The 15,991-nt window shown below is 38.2% G+C and overlaps 1 protein-coding gene across 1 annotated transcript in view; it reads left to right on the top strand.

Moving 5' to 3' along the window:
* Positions 1-15,991, top strand: part of GFRA1 (GDNF family receptor alpha 1) — a 142,070-nt gene that overhangs the window by 102,096 nt on the left and 23,983 nt on the right. Inside the window, exons 5-7 of the mRNA XM_009881574.1 lie at positions 3,058-3,167; positions 8,394-8,528; positions 12,943-13,121. Of these exons, the coding sequence (XP_009879876.1) occupies positions 3,058-3,167; positions 8,394-8,528; positions 12,943-13,121 (424 nt within the window). The remainder of the gene's footprint in view (positions 1-3,057; positions 3,168-8,393; positions 8,529-12,942; positions 13,122-15,991) is intronic.

Raw genomic sequence — 15,991 nt, 5'->3', positions numbered from 1 at the left:
TAACACAGTGTGCGTATTTTTTATAGGACCACTATCGTCTGATTGCTCTTTTTCAGCATCCCTAGGAGGATTGTCTATTTTACCCAAAATGGTTCTTAATATCATGTGCGATACTTTAGGACAAATGACTCTATGGTTCCTAATTAGGCTAATTTGTCTCTCTGTAGATAAAGAGCAGTACCACTGTGTTGGTATCGCTGATGAACACCCTGTCATCAGTGCCAGTCTACTGGAAATGTTTGGGGCTAGATGTTCAGTGAGTGTTAATCAGCAGATCTTCGCTGAAAATAATGGAGTTATTTTATGGCAGATGGAGGTCTGTCTCTGTTTTTGTTTGCTGGGCTTAACTTTGTCTCTGGTGGAAATGAGTCCACATAAATATCAGGTGTAGTTAACAGCTCAGGAGAGAGTCAGAACTTTAATAGTATGAAGTTTGGATGGCTCACTAGGGAGGAGGTCTATGATGATGTCCAGTAATGCTTGGACCAGAGCTATCTGAACTATATTTGGCTTCTGAAAACTTAAATGTGCAACATTGTCAGATCATTACCTTTTATGACCACAAAAATTCCTTGGAAATTAACATAGAAATCAAGCTGTAGGCAAAAAGGATCAGCAGAGCAATTTTTAGTCTCCTTTAGGGTTTACAACAAATACATTCTTTAAGCAGACTGGGTAGTAAATGACTGGTGTTATTCCATAGTTATCAGTCCTTAAAAACATTTAGAGAAGAGGAATGTATTAAACGATCTCTGGACCAATGCACCTAATAATCTAAGGGAGAACTGGACATTTAAGAAGGATGAAATGATTGCAAAAACTGTTTTTCAGGATTATCAAGGTGCCGATTGTATAATTGCATCTCCAAAAAGATTTTTGTGGTCACATAAATAATGAAATTTAAATCTGCGGAGCTACTTGGTTTTAGAAACGCAAAAATACTGCACATACAGCAGGCTTGCTCTTTTGACCATGGCAAAGATTTTTCATACTGGATAGATGTAATAGGCTCTCTTCTGTCCTAAAACAGACTTCATCCAGGTATTAGTAGAATTTGTAAAAACCTTGGGAACAGTCAGCTGCCTCTGTTCCCAGTTGCTCAGAAGGCTGGATCCAAGCCACTGTCTTAATTATTGGGTGAGAGAGGCATCACTGCAGTGACATCGGGTTTCCTTGCCCAAATTCTCTTCATGGTGCTGCTGTTTATCTCTTACCATGCTGTGTGATCCATTTCTTCTCAGCCTGTCCCCTGATAGGTACAGTATATATTCACCAGCAAAATAGAGATTTTATGGAAATTTAGAAATTTATGTATACATATAGGGCATACTGAAGGATCGGTAGAGAGCTTGACTTTTTAAAGCTGTTAAAGGCAACTGGGTACAGGTGTCCATCTCAAGGTTAAATGGTTAAATAAGGGAAGGGAAGGAGTGAACAGCTTACAGTTGACTGTAGTTTGAAGGCAACCATGGATTTGCTGGTGTCAGTACAGTCAGCAATGGATAGAACTAAAAAGAGGTCATGAGAATAGCTTGGATAAATTCAGGTACAGTTTGCATACAGTCTATTTATAGGATGCTTTCTCAAACTAAGACTGTGAGCCTTTTGAAGTTTGCCCATCACTACTTTCAGGCCAATTAATGATGTACATCCAATCCCATTCTGAGATAGGTAAAACAACAAAGCAAACAAAGATAATTAGTCTCTGGAGCATGTAAACAAATAAAGGAAATCACTTGCAAATCACTTGTTTCTGCTAACTTTTGTGTTTTCATTGCAAAACTGGAAAAGAGCATTTATATTGCAAATCTACATAATGCTAAAGCAGTGCTGAAAATGCATAGGTTATGCTATTCTGATTTTGAGAGGGCTTTGCAAAGATTAAGCACCTGATCCTGAAACATCACTGTGCATTCTTATATGGAAAAAAAAAATATTTTCACCCCTTTTTCACAGAAGAGAAGATTGAAGTTCGGAGGTTAAATAATTTTGTTCATGGAGATAAAGGTCTCAATGACACTTTATAAATAAACAGAAGTCACTGTTCCAAGTTTACGAGTCTAAGTGAAAGCACTAGTGGAGCTGAGGAGAGCAAGCCAGGAGAGCGGCTGTAGGATGTGGGACCTTAACCCGCTTTAGTGATGCCTCTCAAATTTTGCAGACCTGAATGGGAGCATTATGTGGCTTTAAAGCGCAAATAACCAGAAGAGTTCCTGGCTGTTAGTCCTTTTCTTGTTTTCCAACGTAGCAGTGATCTGTTAAGTGCAATAGAGCTTCAGTCCTAGTCTTAAAGCACTTTCTACAAGTAAGCAGTGCTCTCCCCATCTTGGATGTGGGGTAAGTGAGGTAAATGAAGATTTTACAGCCAGTCAGCAGCAGAACTTGATGCAGAGCACACATTCCCGCACACATTCCCTTCTGTTCAGTGCTGGGCTCAATACTGTAGACTTCGGATAAATTCACATTTTACAAGAACAAATAGTTTCTCAGTACGATGGCTCTGGGGGGCTGTGGAGACCATCCCAGCTGGTTCTGCAGGCCAGTCCAGAGCAGGGATAAGCCCATTCCCTGGAAACTCAGGGCAGTACCAAAGCAGGTCCTGCCTCAAGTCATGTGGTAGGAGGACTCTGTGAGCACAAACATAGAGTTTTGTGTAATCAGTAAAATAGCAGAAACTGTGTTCTGAGTCTGTAGAATAACAGATTCCAGTCAGAGTTCAGATCCATGCAAAATGACTGCTCAGTTGATAAAATCGCTCTTTGTCTTTTTTTTTTTCTTTTTTGGCATGAAAACGCAGAGCATTTCTTTTAGTGAAGGGCAGGCGTTCCCTGTTGTTCTGTCTCTTTTTACCGTTCTCTTACACTTCTTTGTTCTGACTTTAAAAATGCATTCTGGGAAGAGATGCATCTTAGCAAGAGGCTCTCATCAGCTGAAATGTGTCCAATATATATTTAAGTTAAAGAATATTAAGCCTTGTCCAAAACCAAAAAGAGTGTAAAAGGTAAGAATGCCTGCAGGCTTGATTTTTAAAGATATGCATTTTTCTTCACGTTGCAGATCTCGCCTTGCAGATTTCTTCACAAACTGCCAGCCTGAGTCACGGTCTGTTAGTAGCTGTCTGAAGGAGAACTATGCTGACTGCCTCCTCGCTTACTCGGGGCTTATTGGTAAGAAGGCAGGGAAGGGTGGGAGCTTGTTCAATCTAAGAAAAACACCCGAACTATATTTTGAAGGCCCATGTGAAATAAAAACTGTGGAATATAATACTCTACAATATGATACTAGGGAAAATTCTCCACCTAAGTGTATTGGCACTGTTTTACCTTACAGAGGTTCCTGGGGTAAACTTGTACATTGCGAGGAAATTAAGGATAGGATAAGGAGAGAAGAGAAAGGTGCTTGAATTTGAAATAAATTCAGTCTTACAAAGTGAAGCTTATTAAGGAGTTTGAATTTGGACAGGACCGTGAAGTAGGAAATTGAAAAGAACAAGTGAAACTACAGGTTGATTTTGCAGCTGTCATCACAAGGTTGGGTAAATACCTCTTGGTCTTCAGGGAAAGTCTGCAGGACGTTTGAGGAATGAGACAACAGACCAACCCAACCTAGTTTCACTTCCAGCTGCTATTATTTCCATGATGTCCGTCTGTCCACACTAAATGTTTTCTAAGATGTCTGTCAATGGAGGTGAACGGAGACCAAATTTATCTTCTGAAATCCACTTCACTCCCCAGCATAATGAATTTTCTTCACTGTCACCTTCCTGACTGTCAACAGGCACAAGGATGCCTTGATGCAAACCAGATTCCATGTACCACACGCAGTATTTGATTCCTGAAAGTGAGAGATCATCTCAGGAAGGTGAACTTGTTGTAGAAATACCGTCGTTGGGCAATAAAGAATAAGTGAATGTCAAAACACTGAAACAAACAAATTTTAAAGGCCACCAGATAAGATGTTTTTAAGCTTACAGCCTGCACCTGCTGCGATGCAGTAATACCCTCTTCTGTTGGGCGTGAAGGTCCCAGCTGAGGCCCTGAAGCAGATCCTGCTGTTAAATAAATGTCTCTGGAGATAATGTCCAAAATAAAATATTTCTAAAATAGGTTGGTTTTGCTGAAAAATGACTGAAATCTATATTCACTGCCTTATTGTTATCATTCTTATTACTCTAGCAGCTAACAAGTGAGGTAAGTCCCTGTGGCAACTGGTAAAATAAGATGTGATGGTTTCAGAGGATATGCTTCTATGACTTAAGAGATGAAGACAGTGTGCACAGGGTATAACATATGAACAGTTATGACAGAATGTCATTTGACTCTAAAACAAAGAATTGCATAGCCTTGAAATCCGATCTAGTCAATGAGATTAAGAAGTCTAGCTGCTGGCAAAGGGTAACTGTTGCTAATCTATTAGTATCTATACTTCTGGGTAAGAGCTGCCAAGAAGTTCTTGCTGGACCTAGTGAATTTTGCTAGCAGTTTTGTTCGATCCATTTTTCAGTTTAACCCCAAGGATGACCCAGTTCAGAATCTCAGGTGTTTTCGTGTTACTGTGGATGACCATGCTGTAAAACACTGTCACACGTCAGAAATGTGCAATGGGTCCTTAAGGAGTTGAAGGCAAAAGGAGATCTAATTTTCAAAGGGAAAAATAATAGTTTTTCTTCCTTCCTGCTAGCCTCTAGACACATGCAAAAAGATGGGTACTGACTAGTGTTACAAGAGTTTTTACTTCTTGGTAGTAATTCTGATAAACCAAGAAAATTACCAAAAAAAAATTTCTATGTGCTTAACCAGTAAATTCCTGCTTCTGATATCAAGCTGATATAAAAGTGGAGTAAATCATGTGAAGATCGTCAAACTTGTAAGATGCTGAGATAGAAATCAGAGGTACAATCTTTCAAATGTCTGCTTAATATATAAAACACAGGAAGAAGAGATAGATAGATAGACTGTGGGTAAGAAGCTGTTACAGATCCATTCATTCATCAGAGCTTTGAGATCTCCAGGTGTTTTAATTAAGATAAAATATTGTTCATTAAGATAAAACATTATTTCATTCAGCCGTTTCATTAAATGTAGCAAAAATGATGCCTCCATAGAGTTTGTTCAGGAAATTGAGGATTCTCTGTGGAAGGTACAGTGGATGTGATTCTGCTGTCGCATGCAGTGGTGTAAATCAGAGTTAACTTCACTGAAATTACTGGAATCCCATCTGAAATAAATTACTTGAGAGGGAATAGAGTCAGGCAGGTTTTATATCAGGTGCTTTACCGGTTAAATGGAGAACAGTCCATACAGGATTCTTCAAGGTCTGTGTCAAGGTGTGTATGTACGATTTTAAAGTTATATATATTTTACAGGAATTTTGAAAATCTGGATTCATTGCTTTAGGGTCCTTGTTATAGTAATAGGGATAAAGTAATATTTTTTTTTAAAATTAAAGGAAAAATATAAAAATTATTAAATGTAGAATAAGATTGGAGGTAGCCATGTTTGAGGTTCAGTGCTTTGGTTACAACCTAGTTAAGCCATCTAGACCTGTCTGCACTCTCATGTCAGTTAGGTATTGCTCTAACTGCTGACTTCATGATCTGCTTTAGCATTCACTTTCTGACACATTTTCACTTGTTTTCTGTAAAATCCATCCAATTTCCCTGGGATTCCCAGTAATTCCATGAGAGTTTATGTGAATGAACTGGAGTTGCCTTGGGCCAAAGGAACTTCAGTCACATGCCCCTTCTCCTGGAATCACCATCCATCTCCGCATCCTTAACTGACCCTAATTTGAGCAACCTCTTGGCTGTGTTCAGGTCAACTCTGCTTTTGTCTAAAATACGGAGACCTGACTGCCTTCTACTGAGACAGAACTATTCGGTAGAGAGAGCACAGAAACCCAAGCATGTCCTATTTTACTGCCAGCCACCATGGTTTCTCTGATCCGTTAGTGTCCTTCAGCAGAATTTCCAAGATGCCAGCTAGCGGGGGGAGGAGGGGAAGGCACACACATTGCAGGGAAAAAAGAAAATCCACCCCAGGAAACCAAGCATATAATCCGCTTGGGTTCACATCTGCCCCCAGGTTTAAATGACAGGCTGATTTTCTACTAGCTGCTCTTTCAGCCACTCTGTTTTTGCTGGATGTACAGTTTGTGTGCTGTGTATACACATTCTTTGTCCTGTCTTTCCTGTATTCATCAACCCTAATAGTAGCTTCGTATCTGTTACGCTTTTAGCCCCTTCCTTGACCCACTTTAATTACTTTATTACCTCTTCATGATAATAAAGTCTTACCTCAGTGACCTTTTTAATTTCCTCAATACCTTTCTGTTTTTTTAACCCTTCAGTAAGCATTTGCTAATTAGCCTTTTTTTTTTTTTTTTTAAGCCTAATGTTTTCTTTCCATTGGCAAAATCCTCTTGATTTTCATTTTCTCTCACTTCTTTTCAGATCATGTCACATCACTGAAATAGTGTACTGAACCATCAAACAGATAATGGACAGATATTTTCATTTGGAGAGATATTTTCATTTGTTTTATTTTAATTTAACATAATTCTTCGTCTTAGTTATCTGCTGTCAAGTTTCCATTAAAGGTGCAAATGATATTTGCCTATTTTACTAAATTCTCTACCTCCATTTAATAAATTTTGAGCTGTGCTATTTACTCATGTGCTAATCTCATGTAGGATTTGAGCAATTATTAGTGCAACTATCTGTTAAAAGTTGGAAGCAGGTAAAGGTATGGGATTGCATTCTAATTTAAGAACATCCCGAAACAAGATGAAAGATGCTTTTCGTGAGTTTAGTGGTGGGGCTGCATTCATTTTCACATACTTTACTGCCTTTCTCAGGCCAGCCACTAGTCACTCTTCTTCTTTGTCTCCCGTGTCATGTATGAAGCAGTTTGTATGTTGGTTTGTTCAGTTCCCAGCGCTGCCATGTGACTGAAAGGCTGTTTGACGTCATTCTGTGATTTGTGTTATTTCTACTGCTCCTTTTTTTAGCTTGGTGTTTGATAGCCTTTTCCTGCGCATTATTGCAGGCTCTGGGACACTGGACCTATGCAGCAAATTTTCTCTACTAGCGTACACTTTGGGTCTCTAATATTTATCCTTCATCTATTCTGTCTTCTTAATGACTACTCTAACGTCCGTTTTGAGGAGAGGATCATTGCCTCATGATATATAGCCTGTCCTAGAACTGCAGATTACCAAGTGAGGAACGTGTTTCCTGAAACAGCTGTCATCAGTACAAGTCTGGAATACCTGCCCTTTTTTATTGAATTTTCCCTGTTTAGTCAGATAAATAAAATAAAGGTTCAAACTTCCCAATCCTTAGGGAAGTTTGAAATCTCTGACCTGCTGGGGCGATGCCTTCGGTGAAACTACTGGTTTGAGTAAGTGCTGATCATATCACAGTTGTCTGATCCACATGAGTGATGAACAGTTGCTGTGTATCTTTTAGGAGATAAAATGCATTCTTTGGTTTCATTTCGTTCTTGGTAGCCTTGAGTTGACATATAAATGTGAGAATATTTACCCAAGAATTTGTAATAGAGTTAGAATGAACCTGTGGTTCCAAGTTGTTGACTATGTTTAGGAAACAATCACTGTACTGAAAAAGCAGTGACACAGCAAGATTAATAGTAATTTATTGCCTGCAAAAAATTTACTGTACAGTTTTATGCATGCTGGTTATGTTTTTGCTTTGTTCATTGTTGGTGGTCCCTAACAAGCACCCTGGGGTCAACGCTTCTCCAAGACATATCAGGGCTCCTCTCAGCATGACTAGCATTCTCCTCGCTCATGTGTTTCAGAACTGTTCTCCTGAGCTGGCTGCAGAGTCAAGGAGGAAGCTGAGGTCTGGATGTCTAGTTTCAGCCATTTATTTGCAGCTAGAAAAAAAATGAGAAAAAACACAAGCGAGGAAGAAAAAATAGATTTTTAGAGTGCAACTCTAAGGGTACAGATCCACTTATGTTTGATTTGGCAGTAAAGCCATTTTAAGAGGTTTCCACCTTCTCCCAGTCCATTGCTCCCCTGTGCTATGGTTTTCCACCTGTTGGATCTGCTGATGCAGCTCTCTGTGGGAATGCAATCTAAACCTTTTTGGAGGAAAGGAGCAAGTCTTTAATGCATGAGTCATGGTACAGTCCCTAAAGTGGTTGAATTCAGCCAACCGAGGGTGTGAAGTATGGCACAGGGCTGGGCGGCAAAGGGAGCCAGAAACAGTTAAATTTGGAGACTTAAGAGCCCTGCCATGGGTCTGCATTGTGAATCCATCTCTGAATACATGACTTACCAAGTGTTGTTTGCTGTCTTCTTAGTATGGAAAGAATGTTTCAGTACAAAAGTTGCTCACAGTACTGTACTTCACTCTTTGTTAATAGGCACAGTGATGACACCAAACTACATAGACTCAAATAGTCTCAGCGTTGCCCCATGGTGTGACTGCAGCAACAGCGGTAATGACATAGATGAATGCCTGAAATTTCTGAATTTCTTCCAGGACAATATATGCCTTAGTGAGTACAAAATTAGATGTCTTTAAATGTGTTTTAGCATGTTTTCTGGAATTTCTTTACTGCTTCAGTACGTTGCAATACATCAAGGACGTCTCTTTGCACTTTGTAAGCGTGACTCTGCTGTAGGTGTAAGAATTAAATAAATGAGCAAATATACCTGGTACAGTGGTTTATGGCCAAGATTGCCAACATGAGAAGCTCTTGGAAAAAAATTCAGCTAACAAAGTTGTATCATATAGAAATATGTTTACAACACAGATCATGTTCTGACCCTAACAGTCAGGCAGCATCTGTACCAAAAAATTGCAACACCTAAGGGGCTTCTGTATAATTTAAGAACTTCATATAAAAAAGTCATGTAGTTTATGATATGAAGGATTTGCTGTAGGTAAGTATAAATTGGATTGTGTTTGCAATTTATAGCCAAGCTTCAGGTTTTTTAGGCTACTTGATCTCGGATGCCTGGTTTTAACACAGGTCTGGATGGTACCTATTTTCAAGATTTTGTTAAATTATTGATTTTTTTTTTTTTTTCAGTTAAACTCACTTCCAAATTAGAGACTATTATAAATTTCAGAATGGCTCAGTGGAGCCGATTTTGGCAGGTTCTCTTTTCAAATTTCCTGTCTGCCTGGAGCAGGATAATTGGATGATGTGGAGTGTGCATCAGAGTTTTAATTTCAGATAAATGAGGAGACCAAAAGAGCTTGGCTTCCCTAGCCTAGCAGAATAGAAGTTGAAAGGATACGTGATTGTCCTCTGAAATTGCATTAGAGGGGCAAGCCCAGGGAGGGAAAAGGATTACTTAACCTAGAGGATAATGCTGGCATAAGGTCAAAAAGGGAGATGTTGGCCATACATATTTAGGCTCGAAATTGGAAATTTTTTAACCATCAGACTAAAGTTAAGAAATAGGCTTGCAGCAGGAGTTTTTTGGGTAAAAAGTTTTTACCGGTTTTAAAAGTCATATTTCATCAATTTATGAAAAGAAGCATACGTCGTTGCTTTTTTCAAAAACGGTGAATGAACTCAATGATTCAGACTGTCCCATCCAGCCCTATATACTTGAGCTAATGCTAATGCAGGCTTCAGTCTGTATTTTAGTACAGCGGTCTGTAATGGTTTATTGGTAGCTTCTCAACAGGCAGCATGCTGGGAAGACATGGGGAGATTTGCATACAAAAAGTGAGTGACTTGAGGTGCTATTTGATACACTATTTATTAAGCTTTGGAAGAATGAATCAATTACTCAAGATTAACAAAAGTACCCAGAAAACAAGTCAGACTGTGATTGGGTAAAAGTTAACAATATCATATCAGACCTTCTTCAAACCTAATGGGGCTGCCATTTATATATACTGTAATGCATCAGATTTTATTCATTTGTGAATTTATTAATTGCTAGAATGTTACTGGTTCCTTTTAGAACATAAAGACAGAGTGATCCCCTGTCCTTTCTTTTGCTATCAGTATAAAATCATTAATGAAGACAAATCAAAGACATTAAAGGTTACTGTGAGACAAATTGTAGTCATCCTAGCTGTAAGAGATGTCTTCTTCATGAAGAAATTAAAGATGTTTCTGGTTTAATAGAAAGTTTTTTCTCTTACAGAGAATAGGAAGAGTTCCCGTTTTTTTTAATTGTTATTGTCATTAATGGGCCTTACAGTGCCTGAAGAAAATGTCATTTTTTATTGGATGAGATTAAAATCCCTCCCACTTTTAGACGAAACAAAAATCCTTTTTCCACAATGGGGTGAAACTGAGAATTTCTTGCTAGTCTGTTTTGTTAAAGTATACTTTCGCTTCAAACCAGTGATTTGGGACATTTACAGAAGATGTGGAAAACCCAACATAAATATTTATTCAAAACCCCACTTGGTTATTTATGCAAAGTGGAATAGCTGAGGCTGTACCCTGAGGACTAGGGGACGCAGAAAGCAGGGGACCTCGGATCACATTCATACTGCGCTTGATGCGGAGCTGGGATATGAAACCAAGTTTACTATGTCCCCCCCACACAACTGAAATCCTGGTGTTTCTTGCATCTCTGTGTGCACTTGTCTGGAAATTCCACTCTAGAGTTGAAAGGCCTTTTGCAACAGATCTTTTTACATGTATTAGTTAAAGTGTTTCTTTATCTCAACATTGTCCTGCAGAATATGAGTTTATATCAGAACTGTGAAATTGGCCCAATCTTAAGAAAGCTAAAAGTCCATATTAATAGGCCCTAAATAAGATATAGTCCACCCTAAAATTTGGGGCTGTGCATTGTCTCGCTTGTACTTTTATCCTCTTTATTGAAAGATGTAAGTTTGTAGGTAATATTAGAGTGGTCCTAATTGCTGCCTCTCCAGTTAGGGTTTGGTCAATCTTAAATTCTGGAAATCCATCTTAAGACTTTACTTTAGCTACTTGGAAAGTCAGTGTCCTGACATTCATTTACACACTCTAGAATTCCTACTGAACTGAATGGGGTTCAGTGTATCTACCTACCTGTCCAAAGGATTTGTTCACACCTGCTTTATACTGCAGTAAAAAGAATTGTCAAGTGGGAGGAAAAGCATAAAGTAGTGAGTTAGTTAATACAAATTATTGAGAGGACCTTTACTAGAGCAGTTAGACACTTGAAGCACCTCCTTATAGTTACTACGTTTTTTGAAATATATTTGAAATAGGTATGAAAAATGTATATTTAAAATACATATTTAAATATAATTTATATGTTTGAAATATTACAAAAATATGAGGAGGGATGGAACACCTCTGTTATGAGGACAGGTTGAGAGAGTTGGGGCTCCAGGGAGACCTTATTTTGGCATTTCAGCACTTGAAGGGGGCTTACAAGAAAGGTGGGGACAAACCTGTTAGCAGGGCCTGTAGCAATAGGACGAGGGGTAATGGTTTTAAACTAAAAGAGGGTAGATTCAGACTAGATATAAGGAAGATTTTGTTTATGATGAGGGTGGTGAAACCCTGGCCCAGGTTGCCCAGAGAGGTGGTTGATGCCCCATCCCTGGAAACATTCCAGGTCAGGTTGGACGGGGCTCTGAGCAACCTGACGTAGTTGAAGATGGCCCTGCCGATTGCAGGGGGTTGGACTAGTTGACCTTTAAAGGTCCCTTCCAAACCAAACCATTCTATGATTCTGTGATTCTATCATAGAAACATAGAATAGCTCAGGTTGGAAGGGACCCATACGGATTACTGTGGTGGTGCAACCCCCCCCCTCCCCCATTAATAAATTTTGAATTGCTGCTAAATCATAACCATGTCAAGTACTTCCATCCGTGACAATCATCAAATATGATTCTATGAAATAGTTAAAGACTAATTGTAAAGACCAATTCTACTTGGAAAACTGGAAGGACTGTATGTATTTCTGTGATCCTTCTTGTAATAATGGAAACAGAGTTACTGTTAATTTAGGAAATCATAGGAAAATTTTGCTTTATATATTGCCTTATTCAGATAAAAGCCAAGAAAAATATCACTGCACTCTTCCCACTTTGTCCCCATCAACCCAGCTGATTGTGTGCTTTTTACAAATTCTTCTCTTTGCATGTTGGAGTTCTAAGAACTAATATCAGAATAAAATACATCTTTTTTCAGATGAGAATTAAATGTAAATTATTTTATAAGGCAAGGAATACCACTGAGAAGAAGTATTAATAACTTCCACGTATTAGTCCCCAGTGAAATTGTTTGATTTCTTGTACAAAGAATTTGAAATAAGAAATCCCTAAATCCGTGTTGAATCCCCAAAGACCTGATTAAAAACTGTTTTTCTATTTGTTTATAAAAAACCCCAACCAATTTACTTTTGCCATAAACACACTCTTTAATCCCATGAAACTATGATAAGCTTTTTAACTTTTATATTCTAAAGTTTTAGTTTAAGCATGCTTCCCTCACCTAATTATGCAGATTTTGATTGAAAATTGTAAGGAGAAGATTGTCTTAGTTAAACCATTTTGTAGTTATAGGCATATTAGTTTAACTGCAACAAGCTGTAGAAATAAATTAATCTTTTGCCTGCTCTCTGTTTTCAGCTTGGTATGTAACATCACCTCCCTGAATTAGGACATAACATTCAAACTGTATTTTAAGTCTTGAAAGTAAATTTTTGAGGCTTTTGGCTGGTAACAAATATGATTACAGTAAGTCCTAGAGCTTCTGTCAATAATTACTGGGAACATTACAAAGAAGAGGCTGCACCAGATAATTATGTGACCCCAGACTCTCAGTTCGTGTTTCTGATATGTTCAAAATTAAGACACATTTTTCGGCATAAAAATTGCGTTTCTATAAATACACATTTTCAATGGAAGAATAATCATAATGATTAAAAACTCACTACTGCTTTCTGCCATTTGTTTAGAAACAGAAAATTGCCTGTAATTTATTTTTACAGAAAATGCAATTCAGGCCTTCGGCAATGGTACTGATGTGAATGTGTGGCAGCCAATCTTACCAGTACAGACCACTACAGCCACAACTACAACAGCTTCCAGACTTAAAAACACAGGTTCAGAGACCACCAACAATGAAATACCCACCCACAACGATTCACCAGCATGTGCAAACCTGCAGGTAAGAGAGTCTTGTACTTGTTGCACTGCAATAAATGAAAGTTTTTCAGAGATACATGTACAGAGTAGTCTCCTGCTGCATAAGTAGATGCCTGCTTAAATTGGAATATCTGTTTATTCCCATGTTGTAGTTACAAGCCAGATATATTGCAAAATATCAGACGCTCTTATTTTAAATCAGAAAAATGCATATTTCAAAGTGGACTTTATTGCCTCTCTGACTCCGAAACAGGGCATAGTATTTAATTTGTTATCACAGGTTTGGATATGAATGTGGCACTCTCCAGTCCCTGCCAGGATATGTCAGATTAAATTAATCCCTTGAGTAATCCAAATTCAGCGGGAGCTCTTAAATGTCAGTTAACATGTCCTGCTGCCTTCTTTCTTATGTTATTGGCAGTAAACTTAAGAGGTTTTTTGGCTGAGTAGGTCTGGATATCAGAGAATATGTGGTGCTACAAACTACGCGGTGAAGAAGCTGGACAAAGATAGAAGCTATTTTGAATCGGGTGCTTTCCTGAACTGGGGTGAAGGTCATGAAGTGATTCTGGCCAATGGCTGTTATGCTTTTCTTTGGCACTTCAATTAGTCTATTCACGTTGCGTCATTGATTCTGGATTTAAGGAAGCTCATCACTTGCTGAAGGCAGTATACTCAGCTCTTAGAAAGTTTGAAGAACTTGGGCAGAGACAACTGCAAGATCAGGGCAGGAAAGAGGTAATGGGGAAAGTAAACTGAAAATATACTTAGGCCAGATTAGAATCTGGGGTTATAAAAATTTCTGGTGGCTTACTTGCAAAATTAGGTAAGGGATAGTTCAGCTTGGCCTGTTTATTTTTGTTTTTACAGAAGAAAAATTGCTATGTGATACAAATGAAAGTGGCCAAGTTTTAAGGTCTCATCTGGTATTAACGTACATTTTTGCTGGATTCCCAAACTCTTCTGCACTTGTAGCATTCACATTTCACTTCCTTATAAAAACATAACTTTGTATTCCTCATATTAAACTGTATCAAAGTTTCCATGTTCACTAAAACGGACAGTTCATATCCCTCAGAAACGTATTTTGCGTCTTATTTTTTCCTGCACCACTCTTTATCTTCATCCTTTTCTAGTTTCTCCATTTATTTTGCATTGGCAAATTGTGTATGAATTAACATTTTTCAGAGGCATTATGGAGTCACAAATTATGGGGTTAATGATAGATGTTGTTGACTTTAGGTCCTTGTGTTTTAATTCTATTTTTCACATCTGTGCATTCACTATTAGTTAACTTTGTAAGTTATTGATGAGAGAGAGATAGTTGTAGGCATGTATTTCTACATGCAGTAGTCATTTGACCAAATAGAATATGCTGAAAAGAAAAGTAATCTTTTAAACCTGTAACTTGGAATATCTTGCATTTAAAGCAAGACCTTGATGGGATATTATTAATTCACTTCATGTTATATTAAAAAGCTTTTTTATGGGAGAGAGCACGTTTTCCTTCAGTGTTTGCACAGTCCCCTATAGAATAAGGCCTCCAGATGCGACCAGAGAACACGTGATAAATAATGAACTGAAGAAATGGCAAGTGATCACAAATCCCATTGGGTTCAGTTTGATTTGCAAATGTTCCTCAAGCCTGAAGAGATGCTGCAGTGTTTTGAAAATAAATGAAATTCTTCCCTGTCCTTACTCCTGTTACTGTGGCATTTTGAAGTCCCATCCCACATGTGTTTATCAGCACTGGTTCAAAGCTGTGTTACGACTTCAAGTGCACCCCTGATGTACTTGACACAAGAAGTAAAGGTCTGTAGGGAAGACAGCTTCCTTTAAATAAATGATCTCTGCTGTTTTGTAGAAACTATAGATAAGTCTGTACTAAAAGGTCGCTGAAGTTATGTGAATCAAGCAGTTTTATTCTTGTGAAATACGACATTCTGGTGCTCGCTACTTCCTTGTGTCAGAACTGAAATGTGAAGAACAAAGCTCTTATATTTTAATGCCTTTTTCAAAAAATAACTTACGAATGGAGCCAAAACAAGCCCACAATTTTTTAAAAAGAAACCTATGTTTGTTGGACAGTATGGTGCCACTTTGCATGTGAGACTTAAACCTCAATGCAAATTTTACAAAAGAACTGGAGGCATTCATATCGCGCTTGGAGAAGGGTATTCATTCCAAGGCTCTCCTCCCATGAAAAATATGCCTTTGTAGTATTTTCCAAACATGAACTAGTGCGACCAAAAGCAATCTGAAGGGCTTTGTTATACGCTTAGCGGTTGAGCTGAAAGGTTTCAAAAAGGCGATATAGCCTAAACACTGTGAAAAGTCAAATTAAAAGCATTAGTCTCAGCACAAAAAGACAATGGCAGAGAGGGGATGGGGAAATGATCATTGAGATGCTACGAGGCTGCATATCCTAGTTAGTGGGTTTAAAAATACAGCGAAGGAAGAAAGAGCAGGAAGTGATTGATTAGTATAAATTGCCATAGAAATAAATACAGTAAGGGAAGAAAGAGCAGGAAGTGATTGATTAGTATAAATCGCCATAGAAATGAACAAATACTAACCTCCTGGGGTTGTAAAATACAGGGCACTAACCCAATCTGCCAAGAGTGTCGCCGGCTGTGCAGTTTTTGATACGTTTTTTTCTGACTTGTTCAGAATGATTGTATGAAAAGCAAGGATACACTCATGGTTTTGTCGCTGTGTCATGCACAGGGGCATACCTGGAAAGCGGAAGGGTTGTGAATGCTTAAAGAAAATATGAGATACTCTTTGTTTACCTGTATTCAATATTTATTTCTAGGAGCTGTTGAAGGTTTGGAATTCTAAATAATTTATGTTACACTGATGCTGTTTAGAAATTGTTCTTCATTTCAACTT

Source organism: Charadrius vociferus, unplaced genomic scaffold (assembly GCF_000708025.1).
Source record: "Charadrius vociferus isolate BGI_N301 unplaced genomic scaffold, ASM70802v2 scaffold282, whole genome shotgun sequence".
Lineage (NCBI taxonomy): Eukaryota > Metazoa > Chordata > Aves > Charadriiformes > Charadriidae > Charadrius > Charadrius vociferus.
This window is presented reverse-complemented; position numbering and strand designations above follow the sequence as displayed.